General features: G+C 48.5%; 1 protein-coding gene across 1 annotated transcript in view; it reads left to right on the forward strand.

Annotated features, from left to right (window-relative positions):
* VPS53 (VPS53 subunit of GARP complex) overlaps positions 1-24,562 on the forward strand; it is a 147,577-nt gene that overhangs the window by 74,052 nt on the left and 48,963 nt on the right. The window contains exons 12-15 of the mRNA XM_047758333.1: positions 1,233-1,334; positions 8,937-9,031; positions 19,749-19,991; positions 23,756-23,903. Coding sequence (XP_047614289.1) covers positions 1,233-1,334; positions 8,937-9,031; positions 19,749-19,991; positions 23,756-23,903 — 588 coding nt within the window. The remainder of the gene's footprint in view (positions 1-1,232; positions 1,335-8,936; positions 9,032-19,748; positions 19,992-23,755; positions 23,904-24,562) is intronic.

Here is a 24,562-nt window from a genome sequence, read left to right on the forward strand (position 1 = left end):
CCTCATTCACTCAGTGGGTTAAGGATCCGATGTTGCCATAAGCTGTGGCATAGGGAGCAGATGTGGCTCAGATATGGCGTTGCTGTGGCTGTGGTGTAGGCCGGCAGCTGCAGCTCCGATGGGACCCCTAGCCTGGGAACTTCCATATGCCACAGGTGTGGCCCTAAAAAGAGAAAAAAAAAAAACAAAACCCCAATATCTTGAGGTCAAATTTATAAAAAATTCTAAAGAGCTGCTTTGAATTTGTTGTCACACTGGAATCACTGTCACTTATATGTATCATGTGCTCCTTCTAGGGTTTCACACACTTTATCAGATTTCATCCTTCAAGGAGTCCTGTAACTCTGTCCTCCTGGTCCAGCAGAGAGGCTAGATGGCTAGATGGTGTGGAGCCAAAACCCCTGCCTGCTGTCTCCAGCTTTCTCACTAGCCCCCAGTCCAGCCCACTCAGTGATATCTTTTGAAAGAGTGGTCATATTTGGGAGCTGGAAAGTAATTTTTCTCAAGGGAGTTTGTCATGGTCATGAGACCTGTCTCTAAGATCCGCTTTATGGTTTGTTCTTGAATGCAAGCCCAACTGGCATTTTGATTCGTTCATATTTATGAAGACCTGTGATGTGCCAGGTACCAGGGATGTTATGCGGAACAGGATAGACGTGGTCCCTGGTATCCTAGAGCCAAGCAGGGAGGAGACAAATAAATGAGCAGTCGGGGGAGTTCCCTTGTGGTGCAGCACGTTAAGGATCCGCCATCATCACTGCATCTGCTTGGGTGGCTGCTGTGGCATAGGTTTGATCCCTAGCCTGGGAACTTGTGTATGCTGTGCCCCTCCACACCCCCCCACAAAGAAAGAGCACTGCGGAATTTCAATAAATACCTGGGTAAGGGAGGTACCAGGTGGGATGGGAGCCTGTGTAGGGACTTCTAACCCAGACTTGACAGGTGGGGAGGGCTTCCTGGAAGACTTCCGTATGGAAGTCTGATTTGAAAACTTAAGGACCAGTGAGAGTTGCAAGCAGGTTGCTACTGGGGTGAGGTGGGCAGTAAGGTCTCCGGAAGAGGAAGAAGCATCGTGAAGGCTCGGAGGTGAGAATGCGGTCCAGGTTGTGTCCGTTTTTGCTCCTTAGATCCGATTTCATGACCGAGTGATTGGAGAGACTTGGAAAAAGCAGGTCAGGGGGCAAAGCTATTGAATGTGCTCAAAATAGCTCTTTCTCACGTCTTCTTAACAGAAGAAACCTGAGTCTCCACCCGCCTCCACCAACCCCTTCCTGGAGGATGAGGCAGCACCGGAGATGGAGGAACTGGCGATGGAGAAAGGCGATTCCGAGCAAGTGAGTCTGGTTTGCGTTTCCGCGCGGAGCCCACCTGATGTTCGTTTCTGAAAGCGGGTCTGCTGGCTGTACATGCGATCACTTGGCTGTTGACCACATTCAGAGATTACAGCCTTGGGGGTCTTTCTAGAAAGCCTTTATCGGACAGTACGTTTAGAAGAGTGGGTGAAAGGGGCAGCCTTCCTGCCACCACCCTCTGCCCCCGAGGACTCGCCGTCGACCTCACGGCCTGCACAGGCCTCACTGGCCCGTGGGGTGGGGCCGAATTCGGCCCGGCCTCACTGTCATCTCCCGAGCTTGTCAGCCAGCGTAGCTTTCGGTTGTCCCCTTATCTGGTCCTGCGCTGAGGCGAGAGGCTGCGGGTCCCGCTGACGTGAGCAGCGCCGTCCGCTGGGAGAGCCCTCCACGCGGGTGAGCCGAGTGCTGTCGGTCGGGACGCCATCGGGGCGGCCTGGAAACACCAAGGTGACTGGGGCGGATTTGGAGGGCACTTTGCAGAGCACCGAGCACTTCCACTGCCTTGGGCTTTTTTCTGCCCACCTCTGAATTTCCTCGCCCTTCATCCTCAGAATGGTGTTTTTGTTTCACTGCCATTTCATGGCAAGAGGGGTTAGAGCAGTAAATCCGGACTTTTCCTGTCTGGATTAGTGATCCTTCTTTTTAATTTTCTACACTTGGCTGCTGGAGGCTTATTTTATGGTGGTGTTTTGCTCCACACACCCCCGAACAGGAGGCTGGCTGGGAAGAGCAGCTCTGGGAAGCCCGGAGCCACGCACTTTGCCGTTAACCCTGCATTCCTGGCTCGGTGAGGGAGGCGTACGGTCCTGGCAGGCAGGAATCAAGAGAGCAGAACTTCCAGGAACAGTTCTGAAGGGAGGCAGTAGAATGTGTCTGATCCATTGATTAAATAATTATAATTATGTGGGTGCCTCGCGTTTTTATGGTGCTCGATAGATTAAAAGTCTTTTCCATGCTTTATTTCATTTCATCCTGACAGTGCTAGCCTCTCCTTTTATAGGATTTTCTGTGAGCCGCAGGTTAAGTGACTGGCCCGGGGTTACCTAGTTTGGAAGTGGAGGAGCTGGAACCAGAAGCCAGGTCTAGAAGTCAGAGACTGGAATCCTTTTCCTGGCGCTCTTTCTGTTATACCACGATGTCTCCTTGAAAAGCAGAGACAGAAATGAGTCCTGAGAATTGCAGTGAATATCTTGAGGCTGCCTCCCAGAGATTTATGGGATTGGATATAATTGATTTAAAGCCATTGTATCAGCTAGGCTGGGAGATACAAAAGATTGCTTCTAAATAAGGAAATGCATCTTGGAGTTCCCACTGTGGTACAGGGGGATCGGTGGCATCTCTGCAGTGCCAAGACACAGGTTTGATCCCTGACTCGGAGCAGTGGGTTAAAGGATCTGGCATTGCCACAGCTGTGGCGTAGGTTGCAATTGCAGCTCGGATCTGATCCCTGGTCCTGAATTCTATATGCCACAGGGCAGTCACAAAAAAAAAAAGAAGGAAAGAAATGCATCTCTCACATTTTGGGAGGAAGGACTAAGATGGGAAAGAGGGATCTGGGTGTGGGGCTCATCCTTCTGGGGTGTCCTCCACCCGCGCTTGGTCCCCTGCACCCTCCGAGCTGGCCTCGGGTGGCAGGGCCATTTTTAGGGCCCTCGTGTCTCCCCAGTGCAAATGGCTGCCATTGTCATGAGTGGAACTGTGTAGATGCATCCTCAGATGCTCTCAGTGCTGCCCTAAAAGTGATCCCTTTCGCTGGTCCTCTCTGCTGTTGTCAAACGGGATTACCATAGAGGCCCCCGTGAGCTCCATGGTCAGTTTTGCCAGGTAAAATATGATTTTTCTTTCTTGTGGAACTTTTTGCTCATCCTGGAAGCTTGAGGTTGTTGTCTTAAGGATGAAGTCCTGCTCATTCTAAGAACGCAGAACATAGGACACGGGATAAAGTAGAGTCACGTGATAGGGAAGATGCCAGGCGCTAGTTCGCCCGTACCTGCTGTGTGACCTTAGGAAGTTTGGTGGGGTTTTTTTTCTGTTTTTTTGTTTTTGTTTAGGGTCACACCTGTCGCATATGGAAGTTCCCAGGCTAGGGGTCCAATGAGAGCTGTAGCTGCCGGTGTACACCACAGCCACAGCAATGGAGAATCCGAACCGCATCTGTGACCTACACCACAGCTCATGGCAACGCCGGGTCCTTAACCCACTGAGTGAGGCCAGGGATCGAACCTGCATCCTCATGGATACTAGTCAGATTTGTTTGCGCTGTTCCACGGCGGGAACTCCAGGAAGGTTTTTTCTCTCACTCGACTTTTCCTAGTTTCTTCACCTTCAGAGAGAGCCAGTGGTTTTCCAACTGTATTCCTTGGTGGCCCGTCAGATGTCACCGTGGGGAGCTGGGAGGAGACCAGGGCCCTAATACCCCCCAAATAGAACAGTTCTCTTTTGAGTCACACTCTTCGTGGACTTCCAGGTGAAAATGCTTTGGGGTTTCTAGGTGTGTTCAACATGAGAATACTAAAAACCAGTGGACTGGATGATCGCCGCAGTTTCACGGGGCTATAACGTGCTAGTAATAAAACGTACACGCCAGTGACTCATGCCTCCTCACGTGCCATCCCCAACATCCCAGCGCCCATCCTGCTTGAGGTGGATTAGCTCCAGGACCCCTCTCCCCAGCCAGCTGCCGGCTTCTGCAGTCGGGTGCACAGGAGGATCAGGAGCAGGTGGGCCGTGGGGAGGAAGGCCCCGGGATGCTGGTGGGGGAAGGCCCAGTGGGTTACCCAGCCCGTTGGCAGACGTGGCCCCTGAAGGGCGGGTCCCTCCTTGCCCACCACTGCAGTTAGGCTATTGAGGAGGGAGAGCAAACATGAAAAGAGATATTTCGTTTGATCTATTGCTGACATATTCCCAGTGAATCAAAAAGGGCATCTGAAAGGGGTCTGAGGGGTCTCAGAGTATAAATGAAGGGGAGAAGAAATGAGTTTCTGGCTTTAAAATGTACCCGTTTGGTGATCTGAGCAGTTAGAGTTAATCTGTTTACATTGGATGGTAATAAAAGGAAGTGGGACCAGCTGCAGACCTCCTTACTGTGACAACAGTAACCTTTTATTATTCCATCAAACTCCAGGAGGAAATAGCTTAAACATCTGCAGCTTTTGGACACAATTCACACACTCCAAAATGTAGCCTGAGTGCCACTGCTAAATGACTTAGTATATTCTTTAAGCTGAGAGGCAGCCGTCTGGGGAGCTGGACAGTGCAAGGGGAGACACCAGTTTGAGCTGAAATTCCAGCCCCTATTATCTAAATATGAGCACATCTAGGAAGCAGCCACAGGCAGGAGGCAGCCCTGTGGAAAAAAAGGAAAAAGGAAATTTCAGGCAGCCCCTCCCACCATTCCCCTCTTGCTTCCAACTCAGTAAAAATGCCACCAGAGGACAGAGCTGTGGTGACAGGTCCTACCTCACTGCCAGGAACTCTGGTAGTGGGCAGAGGCTGGCAGAATGGAGTTACCTGCAGGGAGGGTGGAGACACCTGCACTGGTTTGTTTGTTTTTTGTCTTTCTATCTTTTTAGGGTCACACCCACGGCATATGGAGGTTCCCCAGCTAGGGGTCCAATCAGAGCTACAGCTGCCGACCTGTGCCACAGCCACAGCAACACGGGATCTGAGTCTTATCTGAAACCTACACCTCAGCTCTTGTCAACACCGGATCCTTAACCCACTGAGGGAGGCCAGGGATTGAACCCCCACCTCATGGATACTAATTCGGGTTCATTACTGCTGAGCCACAACAGGAACTCCCACCTGCACTGCTTATGCAGCTGAGTGTCAGATCCAGAAGCTTCTGTGGGACCTCATCTGCAGAGGGCCCTTGAGAGACTGATCAGGATGAGTTTGTTGGAATATCATGTAACCATTTTATTTTTTTATTTATTTATTTTTTTGTTTGTCTATTTGCTATTTCTTGGGCTGCTTCCGCGGCATATGGAGGTTCCCAAGCTAGGGGTCTAATCGGAGCTGTAGCCACCAGCCTAAGCCAGAGCCACAGCAACGCAGGATCTGAGCCGCGTCTGCAACCTACACCACAGCTCACGGCAACGCCGGATCGTTAACCCACTAAGCAAGGGCAGGGACCGAACCCGCAACCTCATGGTTCCTAGTCGGATTCGTTAACCACTGAACCACGATGGAAACTCCATGTAACCATTTTAATTATGAGACTCTATATTGTATATTGAAGGAGCTCTTCAGGTTTACGCACAGATTTTTATCATGTATCACTTTTGTGCATGCATAAAAAGGAAAATAGGAAAATATAAGCAAAATAAATAGGTTAAAATATTCCCCCAACTTCTTTCCAGAGTCTTGACTCTCCTGAACCACTTTTTAAAAACTTTTTTTGTTTTTGGTCTTTTAGGGCCACACCCTCAGTGTATGGAGGCTCCTGAGCCAGGGGTCGAATCGGAGCTGTAGCCACCGGCCTACGCCACAGCCACAGCAACGCAGGATCTGAGCCGTGTCTGCGACCTACACCGCAGCGCACGGCAACGCCAGACCCTTAACCCACCGAGCGAGGCCAGGGATCGAACCTGAGGGAACTGCTTAAAAAATGTTTTGAAATAATTGTAGACCCACAGGAAGTTGCGGAGAGGTCCTCTGTGCCCATCCCTCAGCCTCCCCAGCGGTGCCTGCTGCCCTAGCCGGAGAACATTCTCCAAACCAGGACGTTGCTTCTAACCCCGCTGTACGCAGGCGGGGCTGTCCTGCTCTCCCTCACAGTGTGGGCCTCCGGGCCACCCGAGGGTCGCAGGCAGGCCAGGTCCGGAAAGGCTCCCCCGCTGTGTCTGGGATTATCTGCCAGGTCATTGGCACCCACCTCCCTCATTTTTTTATTGTGATTTTTTTACTCTTTTCTTTTTTTGAAAATAATATCAAACTTAGAAAGATTTAGGAATCTTACGAGCGGTCTCCATTGTCTTTCACCTGTTACTGTTTTGCTAGATCTTCTTCATCGTCTCCTCCTCACCCCTCACCCTCCCTTTGCCTCTCCCTCCCTGTCTCTCTCTTTTAGAACAAGTTAAGTTTCTAGGTATCACACCCTTTCCCTCTTGAGTATTGCAGCATGTATTTCCTTTTTAGGAGATCCATTTACTTAAGATAGTCACTTAAATTACCACAGATCAAAATCAGAAAACTTAACACTATTGTCTCATTTACAGACTTTATTTAAATTTCATCATATGATCCGAGAACACTGTCGTTAGTTGGAAAAGTGCACATAAATTTGTAAGTTAATGAAGCCAAATAGAAAATAAACATGTCGATGTAAAACATGACAACATTCTCTGTTACATAAACTCCCATTTGTAATTTCCAGAAGCTGTCCTCCGAGCGTATGCACAGTTGTGTCAAGGGAAAAAATGTAAAGGAAATAATTACAGTATTTATGAAGATTCTCTTTTGATTCATGAAAAGATGTCTAGGTATAAGGACCATATTTTCCAGTTCTCAAATCAGAGAGTCTAATTCTATACAAGCTAGACAAATTAAAGCACATTTGTTTATTCATTCAGCAAATCACCTTATTTGATAAGAATAAAGTAATAAAAAATAGGTAACTGACTTGGAAGATGCAGAACACAGAGAGAAGCAGCACACCTTCTCAGTCATCCTGCTCCATCCCAGATGCCTCATTTTAAACTAATGGAAACGTGGAAAAAGTGCTAAGGCGTCTATGAAATGAAGTGGAACTTTGGTTCCACTGAATTTAAACTCAATGAACCGGGTCTTGGGAGTCTCTTACAATCTCAGCCTAAGGCTTGGTTTTGGCAGTGGCTTCTGGGCAATAAGAGAACATAGCCCAGAATGTAGCTATTCTTAGGAAGAATCAGAGGTTCGTCAGACCCTGCAAAAAAAAAAAAAAAAAAAAAATCAAACACATGGAACTCCTGGTAAAAAGGGAAGAGCTAGATATGAAATAGAATGGACTGTGCCTACAGTTGACATTAATTTTGGGTGATCGTTAGCCAATATTTACAGGTGCTTTTAAACATTACAGTGTTTGATTTATTTTTTAATTACCAGAAGAAGGTAGTCATGATTTCCTTCTGTCATTAGGGGCCTAGCTTTTCCTGTTTATTAAAAGATATGAGCCATTCAGCTCAGCAAGTGTGCTGTCGGTGTCAGTTGTGCTCTCTTATCAACCCCAGCAAGGGCTCAGGGCCCTCTGTTTTCAAATACTAACAAAAGGAAATAGCATTTGTTTGTTGTTGTCGTTTTTAGGAATAGAAACATGCAGGAAGATCCTGGTTTATTTTTTAGAGTTTTGAAAGGGAATGAAGTAGCAAATACAGTTTTTAAATGCTTGCCTGCCCAGATGTCCTTTTTATCAGTGGTTTCCCAGTATTGTTTGGGGACCAGTGCTAGGCCAGGTTTTCTCCGGTCCGAGGCAAAAAAAAAAACCCACAAAGACGAAACAGCCAGCCTGTCTGTCTGTCTATCTATCTATCCTTCTATCTAGTATAATGTCACCTACTAACTATCTTGTCTTGGGAAGTACTGCCTTTATACAGCTATTTTTCTCTTATAAAATGTTTGGGTATAAGTATCTTTCCTTTAGGAACTTAACAGTGAGAGTAAAAAGTATCAAAATAAAAAGCTCGCAACTGGGAGTTCCCATCGTGGCTCAGTGGTTAACAAACCCGAGTAGTGTCCACGAGGATGCAGGTTCGATCCCTGGCCTCGCTCAGTGGGTTAAGGATCCGGCATTGCTGTGAGCTGTGGTGTAGGTCGCAGACACAGCTCGGATCCCATATTGCAGTGGCCGTGGCATCGGCTGGCAGCTAGAGCTCCAATTACACCCCTAGCCTGGGAACTTCCATATGCCGCGGCTGCAGCTCTAAAAAGACACACAAGCTAGAAACCCTGAGTTTGCCCCCACCTTATACTTGAAATTCAGCAGGCTTAGGAAGCACTGGGGGAAAGCAGTGCTCTCCTAGAAAGAGTTCTAGTTTAGGAGATGAGAAGGGTCACCAGGCACCTTGGGCCGGGCTCTTAGAACCCTCCGAGCCTCCCTTTCTTTGGGTGTAAAACAGTAGTAACAATTCCTGTATCCAGAGTTGAGGAATCGATGCGATGGTATTTTGTATCAAAGCGCTTGGCCCGTGGTCACAGGCAGTAAACGGAGGCCGTCAAAGTGGAACGATGTGAGCCAGCGCTGTCCATTCCGAAGTACCGCCCAGCTATGAGGTGCTGTTATTAGCTAGGGTTTACCTTTTTAAAACATCAGTCAGAGATGAGGCGCCCCCAAATTGAAAGCACATGTGTTATCAAAGTAGCAGTAACTCTTTCACGGCACAGAACATGAAAATGATCCCAGCAGAGCTGGCGTATTGTTCACAAACTGGCGTCACGACACAGGACGTGGTCTCAGTCCACCAACACTGAGTGCTTATTTCTAAGTTAGGAGCGAACTTGGAGGGGATGTTTTCTTTGAAACTGCTTGGAAATTTGCAAAGATGGCTCAAGTATAGGGTTTCTTTTTCCTTTTCTTCTTTTCTTTTTTTTTTTCTTTTCCCTTTACAGCCAAAGAAGCCTAAAGCCCCAGACAATCCATTTCACGGCATTGTTTCCAAGTGTTTTGAGCCTCATCTCTACGTGTATATTGAGTCCCAGGACAAGTGAGTGCTGAACCTTTTGCTTCTTTCTCCTGCATTTCTCGATGCTCTGGTCAGGGTGGGGGTCTCCCAGGGGCCCTTCTAGAGAGGGCACAGCTCCTTCTAGAGGTTGAAGGAGGACTTGGCACACCCTTGACCCTCCCTGGAAACCTGTTAGGATATTCTCCTGTCTTTTGAATGTTATCATGTATTGTGTCTATAAATGTCCGAAGCCTGAGTTTGACTCTTTCAAGATTCCAAACAGATCTCAGCACCTGCTTCCCAAGTGGGCGCTGAGCCTCCTCCCTCTCTGTCCGGCAGCACACCCAGCCTCTCAGGGGCAGGCCGCTGGCCGGTGCACAGAGCCAGCCTCATCCGCTAATGTGTATGTTCGCAAGTGTAATTTGTTTGACTTTGCATTTTCAAATCATTTAAATTTACCAGAAAGTTATTAAAAAAAAGTTTTCCTAGACCCTTAGCCCAAAGAACAGTCACAGTTTGCATCACTGTGGTTGTCAGAATCAGGAAGATAACATTCTCCCACAAATGTCCTTTCTCTGGTCCAGATCCCATCATGCATTTAGTTGTCAGGTCTCTTTAGTCTCCTGTAAGCGCGAATGACTCCTCAGGCTTTTCTTTGTCTTTCGTAACCCTGACACTTTTAAAAAAAGAGTGTTTGACCTAAGCCCGCAATGTGTTTGCAGTGTTTCCTCTTGATTAAATCCAGATTACACATTTGGGGCAGGAACACCACAGCGGCGACACTGTGGCCTTCCCAGTGCCCAGTACATGATGTCAGGAGGCACCTCCCAAGAGGTGGGTCTGTCTCATTGCTGCTGAGTCCACCTTGCTCACTTGCTGAGGCGCCAGCTTCTCCCCATGAAGCCACTCTCTTCGCTTTGTCAGTCATTAGTCAGTGGCCTGACGGGGGGCTCCCTTGAGACTGTGTAACCATCCCACGCCTCATCTCACTCTGCCCGCACTCTGTCTCGCGTCCCTTGACGATCCCGCCGCAAACAATTACTGCTGCTGTGTTGGCCAAATGCCGATGGTCTGTTTCTGCCATTTTTTCTGCATTTACTCACTGGAGTTCTTCTCTAAGGAAGAGCTGCCTTTTCTCCCCCACTTGTTTGTTTTTGTCAATTTGGACTGATGGGTCCTTACTTTCTTTTACGGATGATTGTCGTAAAATATCGTAAAATATGTGCATTTTTACAAATAAGGAGGCTCCAGAAAATGTTTCCACGGCAGCCCACTGCAGCCAAGTTTCCTCACAGCCAGAGAGCAGGTTCCTGTTCCAGTGGCCACTGTTCACACAAAGGGTGGGGATCCCCCTCCTCACCCCCAAATCTATGTCTCCAGCCAGAGCAACCGTGGCGGGGGCGCCTTCCACGCTGGAAGGCAGATTTGGGAAAGGCCAGATTCCTGGAACAGGCCACACTGCCTGGAGACAGGCTGGTCTGGGCCCTGAGAGGAGGCCTTGAAGCTGAAAGAACACGCTTAGGAGGCCCAGACAGTGGCTCACACCCTGGGCCACTGTGAGAAAGTTCCTGAGAGTTCTCTGGGAAAGCACTAGGTGCCGATGTCCAGTTCTGATTTTTTTTTAATTTTTAAAAAATTGCTTCTTTCAGAGTTCCCGTCGTGGCTCAGTGGTTAACAAATCCGACTAGGAAGCATGAGGTTGCAGGTTCGATCCCTGGCCTTGCTCAGTGGGTTAAGGATCCGCCATTGCCATGAGCTGTGGTGTAGGTTGCAGACACGGCTCGGATCCCGAGCTGCTGTGGCTCTGGTGTAGGCTGGCGGCTTCAGCTCCGATTAGACCCCTAGCCTGGGAACCTCCATATGCTGTGGGAGCGGCCCTAGAAATGACAAAAAGACCAAAAAAAATTAAAAAATGCTTCTTTCATTTTAGCAAATTCTTGCTTCTAAGTATGTTTCAGATGTAAACCATAAGATGAAGAGAACATTTCAAGTAGATATTTGTACATTATGCAAGGCATTATTGTCATTCACCTGTTTGATTTTATAGATTGCTTCTCCTCTCTTCTTCCCTGATTACAAAATGCTTCCTGCTAAAACCCCAGAAAATTACCTTTGTAAAAGAGCTTCTATGTTAACAAAACAACCTCCTCACCACCACAACCCGCTCCCCCAAAAGTGGCCTTGGCATTTATTGCCTTGTAAAGCCTCAGTTTTCCTCCTGCTCTCTGCTCACTGGGCTCGCGCCTGCAGACACACAGAGGGGCAGTAGCTACTATTGCCATTTAGTCATTTGAAAGCAACTTGTCTTCTGCATTCAAAAGTTTTCTGGAGTTCCTGTTGTGGTACAACAAAAATGAATCCAACTAGTATCTGTGAGGATGCAGGTTTGATCCCTGGCTTCGCTGAGTGGGTCGGGATCCAGCGTTGCCATGGGCTGTGGTGTACATCATAGACGCGGCTCGGATCTGGCGTTGCTGTGGCTGTGATGCAGGCCAGCAGCTGCAGCTGCAGCTCCGATTCAGCCCCTAGCCTGGGAACCTCCATATACCGGCCCTACAGACAAAATCAAAAACAGAAAAGTTTCCTGTCAGGATGTTAATGAGACACCCCACCAGGCAGGAAAAAGGAGGAGTTACCTGCCAATGAGATGAACAGGTCTTGAGCAACCCTCCTGTATGACCAATTTTGGACAAAGCCCCTTCTTATCAGTCCAAATTCTTTTTTAAAAAGGCTTAGAAGTATTGGGTCCAGGGTTTATAGTTGCATGTCTGCAATAACCATGTGCTTTCCCCAAACCTATCCAGTCTGAAAAGTCATTTTTCTGAATTATCTGGTATAATTCTGGGATCTGCTCTTTTCACATGGCCTTGGTTCATATAAAGCAGGCTCGTTGTTCATGATACCTTGGGCAAAGAGCCAGCCCTGCCTGCCTTAGGGACTCTCCGTTTCTCCGTGAAAAATGAAGTGCTGGCCCCTCCTGCTGCCGTCTGGCCTCACCGGGATGTTTCCACAGCGCTGGGGAAGGAGCGGAAGCTTCTCGCGGGAGAAGTGCGTAGGTTGTGCTGTTGTCGCTCCAGAATAAGCAGCACAAGCCTGAAGTAGAAAATAGTTGAAGAAATCCAATTTCCTCATCTGGTAAAGGAGAGCATCCGACGGAATAATGCCTAAAGCAGTGGGTTATTCACTCTTTTTGAGTCATAGATCCCTCTGAGAACCCGGTGAGAGCCACACACCCTTTTGCCAGAAAACCCCCACATAAACCCACACGCTGTTTTGAGTGCAGAAGCTCTTCCTCCCTCGCGTCGGGGAATCCTAGCCCTGGGGAGGAACTCTGGTGGGGACTGGTTTTGTGCAAATTACCGCTCTTGTTGTAGCTCTGATTCAGAAAGCTGCCGGGGGGGGGAAGATCTTAGACCTTCCACCAGCTCCTCCCGGCTGCCCGGGACCCAGCAGGGGCAGTGGAGAGAGCAACGGCCCGGGTGCCAGGCAGACCTGGACTGGAGTCCGAGCTCTGCCCTCCCTGGCCGGCGCCCTCGAGCTCCCTGCTTAACCTTCCGAGTTGGCTCTGTCCCCTCTGCAGCCCAGTGAATGACGCCCCCCTCACGGGATTAGCGATGAGGCTGAAATGAGATGACACGTTGGCACTTGGCACAAGTCAAGAGTGCTGGGGAACCGTGCCTGCCCAGCCCTGCCCTTCCTGGGATCTTGTTCTGGACTCTCAGGCAGTTGGGTGGCCTGATGGGTGCTGCCAGCTCTGTGTCAGCCTGGCCTGGGGTCCTCCCTCTCATCTGGCCCTGCCTCCCACCTGCCCCAGCCCCCAGCCCAGCAGCTGCAGGAGGACAGGGGTGTCCTGAAGCCACCCTCTAGCCGGTGGGGCCCAGCCGCCCTCCTGTGCTTTGTGCCGTTTTCTCCGTGTTCAGCCCAAGGAGGAAGCGGTGGGGTTTGCTCTCCTCTGGGGATGTGGCCGTGTGCCTTGGCTGACTCTTGCAGAAGGGAGTTCTCTCCATAGGCACTGTCTTCACTCCATTCAGTGACTTTCTCAGTCTGAGAACTTAGTGACTCCTTTTCTGCCTCTTCTGAGTCCCTATAATAAGTAGCTTTTGTGGAAACAGGGCCCTTCACCCTTCTAGCTGCGTCAAGCCTAGAGTCTCTCTGTTAACTCATGTTGCTTATTGTTTATCTTTAGTTAATTTCAAACTTTCAGAAGAGTTACAAAAATTGTACAGCAAGCTCCTGCATATCCTTCACCCAGATTCCTGTTACCAGCTGTATCTCCCACCACACACACACACACACACACACACACACACACACACACACTCACACACACTTGTGTATTTCTGCACATACATATTTTTTCCTGAGAGATTCGAATTCTCAGATTGCAGACAAGACACCCCACTTCTCCTTAATAACGTTTCAGTGTCTGTTTCCTATAAATAAGGGCACAACCTGCACAGCCGGAATACAGCCATCAGGTTCAGGAAGCTGGCAGTGATGCAGCACTTCCATGAAACCCACAGACCCCATTCTCTTTCCCCAGTTGTCCTGATCCTGTTTTCTCTAGATCCCAAATCAATTATAGGATCACAGATTACATTTATTTGTTATGTCTCTCTGGTTCAACCAAGAGAAATAACATATTTCTTTCTTCGTCGTCGTCGTCGTCTTCATCGTCTTCGTCTTCTCCTCCTCCTCCTCACCCGCAGCATATGGAGATTCCCAGGCTAGGGGTCAAATCGGAGCTACAGCTGCTGACCTGCACCACAGCCACAGCAACAATACCAGATCCGAGCCCTGTCTGCGACCTACACCACAGCTCACGTCAATGCTGGGTCCTTAACCCACTGAGCGAGGCCAGGGATCAAACCCACAACCTCATGGTTCCTAGTCGGATTCATTTCCACTGCACCACGACGGGAACTCCCGAAATAACGTATTTCTTTCTCTTTCATGACGTTGAAATTGTTTGAGGAGTGCAGGCCAGTTACTTTGGGGAAGGTCCCCCTGTCTGGGCCTATACATGTTGGCTCATGCTGAATGCTTCATCTGAAGTGGTGCTCTGTTCCTCTCGTTTCAGGAGACACACACAGGGTCCCTGTGTCCCACAACTTGTTACTACTGGGCTGAGATTGGATCAGCCAGGTTTCTCTACTTATTAACAAGTAATGAATAGGTGTTCATTATTTAACTTTGAAACTGTGTAAATAACCTTTTTTCTTATCTTTCACTTATTTATTTCACCATCCACTGATGACATTTGTCTCAATCATTATTACTAAGATAGTTGCCAAATAATTATTTTTCTCATTCCAACATTTCTTCTACATTTATTCTAAGGAACAGCTTTCTCCTCCCGATTTCTCTGCATCAGCATGAACTGGGGGATTCCTGTTTTATTCGGTGGGTTATAGCCTTTAGTGTCCTTTTTTTTTTTTTTTTAACTCTACATTGGAATAAATTTAGACCTACAGAAATTTTTCAGAAATAGTGTAGATCTCCCATATTCCCTGGCCCATGGTCCCCTCGAGGTCACCTCTCACATAAGCATAGGACGGGTCTCAACGTCATCTAGTTAACGTTGGTACAGTACCATTCACTCAACTCCAGACCTTACTCGGATTTTGCCACTGTTCCACTAATGTCCTTTTTCTCTTCCAGGGTCCATCCTTGTTTGTTTTAATGCTCAAATGGTCCCTGATCTGGCCCCTTCCAGCCAGTTTTCCATTCTTTTTGTATGCCCCGGGCATTTTTAGAGGACTTTCTTTCTGGCACAACAAAATATACCAGGCTCATCTTGTACTTTCCTGCCCCAGCCCTGGAGTCATTCACTTTTCCAGGATCCCTTGTTCCTTTGGTGAGAAATGATACTTAGAAACTAAGTTCTGGGCATCAGGTATGTTTTTTACTGCTTGGGTGTCGTGCTTCTTGGTCCTCTGAGCTAAGGGAACTAAGAAATACATGTACATTTATGTATACGTATCTACTTTTATACCTATTTGTATATTAAAAACCTGTGAGTTTACGTCAGTACCTCGAGTTCTGACCTAACCCCACAGGGTTTATTTGAGCCTCCCCATTCCCATATCTGAACTACCTTCTGCAGCGGTGAGAAACTTGGTTCCCAGCCTCCTCCATGCGGTGTCTCATTTGCCCTGTTTACCTGAGTGGAACGCATCTCCCAGTGGTGCTCAAGCCAGAGCTTGGCTCCCCAGCCCCACCGGCTGCACCGAGGGAAGGGTGCACAGTAGTTTGAGTGCCCTTGGATTAACGAGCCTCTAGCTTCCTGGGGATCTTAAGCCACTTGGCCCATGCTCACCTCCTTGCCTGCTTTTTCTGACCACCGTCTTCCTCTCCCAGAGCCATCACTGCTTTCCTTTCCCATTAGAATACCATTTCCATGAATGCCAGCCGCGGGCCCGCCGGAAGAAACAGCCTGGGTCGTCCAGACATAAGCTTGGTCTGCGGTGTGGTTTTTCTTCTCTTGGTGTTTTCATCTTTCCCTCTGCTGCCTGTGCTCTGCAGGAGTCTTTATTCCTGGGTCTTTCTCTCTATCTGTGGAACTCCCAGCAGTATTTCCCAAGGGCCCCCAAATGTTTCTGCAGTGCCGGAAAAAGCTCAAGCTACAGGGACGAGGGTAGAGACACATCCGCATCCCTGACATGTCTCTTTAAGCTGGAGAGAAAGTGAGTCCCAGCGATGATCATCGCATCTGTGTGGCTGTGTGGCCGTGTAGATTCTGAGATCAAAGCTTAGAGCCTGGCTTTGGAGTCAGACAGTCCCCAGGTCAAATTCCAGCTCCGATAAATTCTGTGATCTGAGGCAAGTCATACTATTTTTCTCAGCTTCAGTTTCTTCATTTATAAAATGGGATCCTGATGCCTCTACTCAGGGCTGGTGTGAGGATTAAGTGCGATTGTATTTACCCAGTACTGTGCCTGGTTTATAGCCCTAGTGCGAGAGACTGACCAAAAAAAATGGTGAAGCACAGCGTGGCGGGATAAAAGTATGAATGGTTTGCCGTGGGAATGCAGAGGGGTGTATCCAGCACTCACAGGCTAGACTTTCCCCACCTGTGTCCTCTCCCTCGGCCAGCCCCTCGCCGTCTCCCACCCTCTCGCCCTCACACTGTCTTCTGTACTCACTTCTGACTCGACCTGCATCTGCTGTGAAGTTTTCTCTCTAATCTCCTCTGTTACCGCCCTTGCCACAAACAAATTATTCATATTGTCTGTACGGCCACCTTAGCGGTTTATTCCCACCTTGAGCTGTAAAGCTCACAAGCCTGAAGGTCCCAGCCCCCCTAATTACAGGAGCCCTTCCGTTCAGCAGGCCAGCCTGCCCCACGTCCCCGTCTCCTGTGGTCCGTCCTGTGAGATCTTGCCAAAACTCAGGATGGTATTTGGCGCCTAGAAGAAACAATAGCTTTTTCGGTGGACTTCATTGTTGTCTTATGCTTAGAGCCCACAGAGCCTTGCACATACTGAGTGCTCCATTCAGACGGGATTGGATTGGAGCCTCTCTGCAAACTCATGAACTTCGCCCATTCCCATCTGAGTAACTCTCCCTCTTCTATCCTGTGAAACCATTTGACTACTAATTTTCTAATGTCTCATATGGCATAGAAGCCTGCTGCTGAAGAGAGGACGCTGGAAGGGTGGGCTGGGTTACGCTGATTGCTTTATTTCTCATCCACACCAAAGAACAATGTCGAAAGTCACCCAGTAGACATTTTGCAAAATCTGAAAGACCTTTAGAGGTTTTTTTTTAAAGTAGACATTTTCTCTGTGTTCTGTGATCATAACTTACAGCCTTACTCATCACGTTGGCTCGGAAATCGCAGACAGGTGAGGAGGTATCCTGACTTGAGCATCTAGGGGAATTAGATGAATGGGTAAAGAAAAAATGCTTCAGAGCTCTGGCTCCTGTTTTGGTTGGTCCTCTAAATCCAGACATTAGAATCTGTCATAGGAAGACTCCACCTTCTGTTATGCCCTCTCCTTCAGTGCACCAGCCCCTCCCCTCCCCCTCCCCAGTGCACCAGCCCCACCCTCTCCCACCTTCCTTTTCAGCCCTTAGGAACAAAATGTGATTGTTGATCCACTAAGTATGTATTAGATACCAACATAATTGAGAGACTAGCTTCATACCTAAGCATGAAGGGGGGCCAAGGGGGGGCAGAAGTAGCACAGACATTATCCATACTCTCAGACTCTTAGAATAACACACATGACACAGGCAAGAGTCTACCACTATAGAGCAACAGCCTTCACCATTCGTACCCACTTCAGCTTCTACGACATGATTGGCTACAGTGTTGTCTCAGAAAGGCTTCTGAAATGAGCCAGATCCGCGAAAAGGACAGCTGCCAGTGAGGCGCACTGCCTGCCGCGGGCCCAGGATGGGAGACGGTCAGCACGTTTCCTGACCCTTTGATGTCCTTACACTGCATAGGAAGGTGTTCAGACAAACAAACGAGCACGAGTGTGGTAGGAGGACAGAAGTTGAAGATGAGGTAGAGGATGGGCGTGAGGGGGAGCTGAGCCGGAAGGGAGAGTGGAGAGGTGGGGGGGTGGCGGCAGGGGGGCCGGGAGACGCACAGACGGAGATGGAGCTGAGGGGCAGCTGTGGGGTCTGCCTGGGGCTGGGCTGGGGGGACTGCGGAGAAGTGGGAGATTAAAGGAAGGGGAGGCAAGAAGAGGGTGTGAGTTACCCTCTGAAACTTTCCAAGGTCAGCTACCAAGTTGCTTCTCTGCTTGCTGATGGCAGCACCATCACAATGAACTGGTCTATGGCCTAGGCCTGAAGTTTTTTGAGGCCAGAATGGCTAGAGCTGAATGTCTAAAACTTTTTAGTAACAAAAGCTCGAGTAAAATGGCAGTTTTCCTTATTCCTGCTAATTGATACTCTGCGTGGTTCTTGTCTGTTTCTTCCTGGCTGTTATATAAATACGTTTTAAAAGCACAGCTGGATTCCGCGACAGCCTTAGACAGCAAGCTGAAAAGATGCACAATATCAAGAGGGGTGGGGTGCCCCCCCCCCCATTTTTCATACAGCAGAGCTCTGCAGGGACCAATTAATACAGCCCTGCCGGATTGTAACTAGTGATGACTTAGTGTGAGGAGGCAGATTCGGCGATGTTTGAATGGGAAATGGGAGAAAATTGCAAACATCATCCCCACCGTGACCTCGGGCAAGCCTGGAGCTGCTTGGACCTCTCTCCTCCCAAGATTTCTTACAACTTTGATTCTGGAAGTTGTAAGAAGAAGGTGCATTAGAGGAAAAAGAAAGCATTAGAATATTCCTTTACAGTTTCTCTTTGTTTAGGTATCTGTCTGCTGGGTACATTTGGGTTAGTGGTAGTTAAATGTTTGCTGATACCATAGCCTTTCTGTGTTTGAGGAGGTAGTAGAGAAGCGTGGTTAAAAGCATGAGGTCGAGAGCCAGGCTGCTTCGTTTTTAATCCTGGCTCTCCCACTCTCTGGCTAAATGATTTTGGACAAAGTCCTTAGCTTTTCTGCACCTCGATTTTGGAAAAGGAGGGTGGTATCAGTACCTACTTTGTAAGGTTATTATGAAGATTCAGTGAAGTTCAATGAAAAGATGCTTGTAAAGAGCGGCACAGTGCCTGCTACACTGTAAGGGTTCAGAAAATGATCCCTGTCATTAATTAGGGTTTTCATTTGTGGGAAGGGGAGATGGTGTGTGACACTAAATTGTGTGACAAACTTTCTAGGCCTTACTTAATTTTTTCATCTCTTAGAGGGTCCAATAACCCCTGATCTTTCTCCCAGGGGCGTGGAGTCACATGTGGTCATGAAATGCCTTGAAAAGTATAAAGCAGAAGTTCCCATCATGGCACACCGGAAACGAATCCGACTAGGAACCGTGAGGTTGCAGGTCTGATCCCTGGCCTTGCTCAGTGGGTTAAGGATCCGGCATTGCCATGAGCTGTGGTGTAGGTCGAAGACACGGCTCACATCTGGTGTTGCTGTGGGTGTGGTGTAGGCTGGTGGCTACAGCTCCAGGAGACCCCTAGCCTGGGAACCTCCATGTGCCGTGGGTGCGGCCCTAAAAAGACAAAAGACAAAAAAAAAAAAAAAGAAAAAGAAAGAAAAGTATAAAGGAGCGCACAAATGCCAGATTTTATTGCTGCCGTTATTGTAAGAGTGGTAGTGGTAGTTAATGAAGATATTGATAAAAATGGGTCCAACTTTTTTAATGTTTTTAATTTTTTATTTTTCTATTGAGATATAGTTGATGTACAGTATCGGGATGGTTTCAGGTATACAGCAAAGTGGTGTGTATATACACACACACAAACATACATACATACACACGCATGCATATAATATACACACCTACATATATACATGCATATGTTTTTCATTACAGGTTATTACAAGACATGGAACACCGTTCCTGTGCTCTACAGTAAATCCTCGGTGCTTTTCTCTTTTATAGACAGTAGGGTGCCTCTCTTAACCCATACTCTTACTTCAGTCTCCCCATTCTTGCCCTTTGGTAACCGTGAGTTTGTTTTCGATACCTGGGGGTCTGTTCCGTCTTGTAAATGGGTTCATTTGTACTCTTGTCTAGATTCCACGTCTAAGTGGAGTCGTGTGGTCTCTGTCTTCGACCTTCTGAAATGGGTCTGATGTTAAAGGTGAAAGCAGGAGGGTGGTTCCCTCCCGCAGGCAGGCGCATCTGCTGTGTCTTGCTCGCAGTAAGCCAACACTTCATGTTTTCTTCCTCCTAGAAACCTTGGTGAACTGATAGATCGGTTCGTGGCCGATTTCAAGGCCCAGGGGCCCCCTAAGCCCAGCATGGATGAGGGGGGCGCCGTGCTCCCCAGCTGCGCCGACCTCTTCGTCTACTACAAGAAGTGCATGGTGCAGTGCTCGCAGCTCAGCACCGGGGAGCCCATGATCGCCCTGACCACCATTTTCCAGAAGTACCTCCAAGAATACGCCTGGAAAATCCTCTCTGGCAACCTGCCCAAGTGAGTCCTCTTCTTCCTGGGCTGTGGTACAGGAAGATTCTAAATATACCTAAATATGGAAATCTTTAGAGAAATCCACCCTGAGGTTGTTTACTGAACCGCTGAGAGTATCGGAGGAAAATACCCTTAGGAGCTCCCCAGGGCCTGGGCTTGTTTCCTCTCGGATGGGATTCCACACGGCAGATCAGGAAATGCCTGTGCCGGCTGCCAGCCCAGGTCCCATCCCACCGCAGTGGATGCAAGGGAGTCAGTCCCACTGTACATGTATTTGGGTTTCAGGGAGTCAGTGATAATAGGTACTTGGCCGGGGGGGGGGGGGGGGGGGGGGGGGTAGGGAGAAATGGCTTTTGAACATCGAGGGCAGTTTCATTGGGGCCCCATCCAGTGCCCGCGTGCCCTGGGATGACACGCCAGGGAGAGGCATGAATCTGCTTTTCCCTCTGTCTGCTTTTCCCTCTGTCTGCACAGTCTCTGCTAGGGTGTGTGTGTCTTGCTGTCCTGGATAGAGGCTAATGTTTAAAGATGTGGGATTCTGGGGGCAGTGCTTGTGTGGCACAGCTCCTGATTAGAGTGACTTCACTGCATTACCCTGGGGCATTAAAATACTGTTCTTTTGCTTATTACTTGAAATAAATGGATCTTTGGAATAGAGTTTTAGAAATTGTTTCTATTGTAATAAAATATGACCAAAGTAATGCTTCAGAATTCAGTAATTTTTACGATTAGGAATCCTTCTCCTAGCTAAATTCAGCAGTTCTGGAATTAGTTTCTGTCATTGTCACTAAAATGTGTCATATATAGGAACTTTACGTGATGGAGAGGAAAGAAAAATAAAATCCCTACACTCTGTAAGAGACTTGAAGTAACGAAAGTGTCACAAATGAGAAGTTTTTTGAATATGATAAACATTATTTAAACATTGTTCATAACTTTCATCCTGATTTTCAAGATAATACTAGTTTAGAAGATACAGAAAAGCTCAAAGACAGAGATCACCACGCAGAGAAAACAAGTCTGACTTTTCGGTGCACGTTTTTTTGTTCTTTCTTTAGTTCTGTAATGTGTGTGATTGTGTGCTTTTGTTTATTCGTTTTAACAGGATTGGGACGCTACTGCTTTTAGCTTTGTACCTGCTGCTTTCATTTAACATCGTGCTGTGAGCATTTTCCCCTGTGTCTTAGTGTCACAGCAGGAAACAAATGGTACTCAGCTGGGACTTTGTAACTAAAACCATTGTTCACAGAAATGGGGGGGGGCGGGTGCAGGGGGAAGGAACCAACAGGATTCTGAATCTCCCCAACACTAGCCAGTAATTGTTACTACTTTAAAACTCACTGGAGAGCTGGGGCTGTGGACAAAGGGCTTCCCCCCAGAACCTATAGTCATAGGGGGCCACGGTCACTGCCAGGACCACACACTGAAGCAGAGGGAGCAGGAGGGCTAGTTATTCCTCAGACTTCTCTCTCCCCTACCAACCTCTCCTACTTCCTGCAGCATCTGCTGTTGGCTCCAACCAACAGGAGGCAGTGGGCCTGGGAGCCTGAGTGATAAGTCTGCAGAGCTTGGTCTCCAAAGAGATAGAGAAAGTGATAGGAAGAGAAAGAAGAGCAGAGAACAGTCAGCACAATAAAATAAAAATATTCATTATGATCCCAAGATGTCCCAACGTACAGACGAACCTCAGCTAACTTCTGAGATTCTTTTTTTTTTTTTTGTCGTCTTTTTAGCACCACCCTCTCAGCATATAGAGGTTTCTTGGCTAGGGGTCCATTCAGAGCTGTAGCCGCCGGCCTACACCAGAGCCACGGCAACACCAAATCTGAGCCGCGTCTGTGACCTACACCACAGCTCATGGCAACACCGGATTCTTAACCCACTGAGCGGGGCCAGGGATCGAACCCATAACCTCATGCTTCCTAGTTGGATTCGTTTGCTCTGCGCCACGACAGGAACTCCACTTCTGAGATACTTATTGTTCGTTCTCTTAATTGACACTGGATTCACTATTTGGGTATTTTTTTTTAATGTTTTATTTAGCATTTCTTTTAGAATTTGGCTTGCTGAAGTTTTATTTGGAATTTTAGAATGTGTTTTTGTAATACTCTTTTTTTTTTTGACTGCCCTGCAGCATGTGGAGTTCCTGGGCCAAGGATCAGATCCAAGGCACAGTTGTGACCTACGCTGCAGCCTTGGCAATGCTGGATACTTTAACCCACTGCACCAGGCCAGGGATCAAACCTTCCTCCTGGTGCTGTAGATATGGCGCCAGTCCCATTGCCCCGCAGCAGGAACTGCCTGTTTTGGTTTTTTTCTTTTTTTTTTTTTCTTGTCTTTTTGCCTTTTCTAGGGCCACTCCCGCAGCATATGAAGGTTCCCAGGCTAGGGGTCGAATCGGAGCTGCTGCTGGTGGCCGACACCAGAGCCACAGCAATTCGGGATCTGAGCCGCGTCTGCAACCTACACCACAGCTCACGGCAATGCCGGATCCTTAACCCGCTGAGCGAGGCCAGGGATCGAACCCGCAACCTCATGGTTCCTGGTCGGATTCGTTAACCACTGTGCCACGACGGGAACTCCTATTTTGGTATTTTAAATAACACTCAAAAGAGCATCCTCGAACTACTGGCTCACGTCATCTGAACATGCTTTAAGCTCCTGAGATATACCTCCGAGAAGGTTGTGCAATTTAACACTCCTAACCCACAGTGGAAGAGAGTGCCATTGTCCTCTCCCTTATAAGTGCCAGATATTAAGATTTTTTTCTCCCTAATCTTTGTTTACCAGTAAGACTGGGAAGTTTAAGAGGTTTTTCTGTGTTGTTTTGTTTTTAGGGAAATTTTTTTCTTTAATTTTTAAGGTGAATGGCCTTGAATTCTGGTTCCTAAAAAAATGGAATCTCACAGTTGAAATTTTATAACTGCATTTAAAAAACCTGCATCTCTATTTTGTGAATGTGATTAGATCAGTAGGAAGGGATGAGATGCTCTTTGGCTTCTTGAGGCAAAGCCGGCCTTTGGACAGGAACCATGTGTTAACATTCCCTTGTGAACCGCCCCCCCCCCCCCCCCCCCCCCGCCCCCAAGCACGAAGACAAATTCCCAGGCAGCGTTTTCTCAACTGTGAGAAACAGTTGGGGAGGCAGCCTTTGTGCTGCAGATGATCCTGAGTGAGCTGAACAGATCAGGAAATTCCCAGCCAAGCAGAGAGGCGGCTGGGCAGCCTGCTCTGTGGGCCCCAGAGCCATCACGGTTAATGCGACTGGTAACTGGCTCACAGTGAGGTCGCCTCGTGTGGAGTTCCTGTCGTGGTTCAGCAGAAACGAATCTGACCAGTATCCATAAGGATGTGGGTTCGATCCCTGGCCTCGCTCAGTGGGTTTAGGATCCAGCGTTGCCGTGAGCTGTGGTGTAGGCCGCCAGCACAGCTCAGATCTGGCGTTGCTGTGGCTGTGGCGTAGGCCAGCAGCTACAGCTCCAATTCGATCCCTAGCCTGGGAACCTCCATGTGCCTCGGGGATGGCCCTTAAAAAACAAAAGACAAAAAAATAAAAAATAGAGATCGCCTCTTCCTATTCCTGATGGTCAGAGAATTTAAACAGATGATGGTCAAGGTAAGGTCACCAGGAAGGGGACTCATTGTGTGTGGGCTTTTTTGGGCCACCTCCAGCCTTCCCTTCCCCCTTTTCTTTGTCTCACGCTGTGCGGTTCCCCGTTCAGGAAGCAAATTAAGTCCCGGCCTGAGTAGTTCCTGTTCCTTTTCCTCAGAACCACAAGCAGCAGCGGCGGGCTGACCATCAGCAGCCTCCTCAAGGAGAAGGAGGGCTCGGAAGTGGCCAAGTTCACGCTCGAGGAGCTCTGCCTCATCTGCAGCATCCTGAGCACCGCCGAGTACTGCCTGGCCACCACCCAGCAGGTGAGCCGCCGGCCGCCCTCGCCACCGCCTCCTTTTCCCCAAACCATCCTCCGGGCCGCGTCGCCCTGTGGGGACGAGTCTGGGCCCTCATGAGGCCACATCCCACCTCCGGCAGAGCAGCAGGCCTCCCACAGGAAAAGCCTGGCGTCGGGCAGTCATCTCACAGAAGGAGGCCGGTGAGAAAGCAAGACTGGCCTCCTCCCCGGGGCTGTGTTATCAAGGGCGAGACACATGGCCTCTTGAAAATGGGTCAGTAGCACCCTCTCCCGCCTGAGAGAAGCAGTAACACACAGGGTGGGACTCGGCCTAAGCCTTGGGGGAGATGAGTCCCAACCAGTGATTCCATTCTCAGTCGTGTTACCAGGCTCAGTGAACATCCTTTGGGCTTTACTGTGTCTCTTGAAATTTACACAGCGTTCGCAGTCTGCCGGGACACACAGCCATTGTTTGGCTGCTGACGTTCAGGAACTGGGAAGCAGGAAAGGGTGATTGCTCTGCTGGAGCTCCCATTAGCAGGAGGAAGACCCAGAAGAATTCTCCATTCTGCCTGAGCCACAGGATTCCTTTCCACATTCGGTCTGGAATGCATCTAAGGCCGAGAGAAAGACAATCCCTGGGGAAGGTTCTGTCCTTCCTCCTTTGGGGGTTTGTTATTTATA

The sequence above is a fragment of the Phacochoerus africanus genome, chromosome 14 (assembly GCF_016906955.1).
Source record: "Phacochoerus africanus isolate WHEZ1 chromosome 14, ROS_Pafr_v1, whole genome shotgun sequence".
Taxonomy (NCBI): domain Eukaryota; kingdom Metazoa; phylum Chordata; class Mammalia; order Artiodactyla; family Suidae; genus Phacochoerus; species Phacochoerus africanus.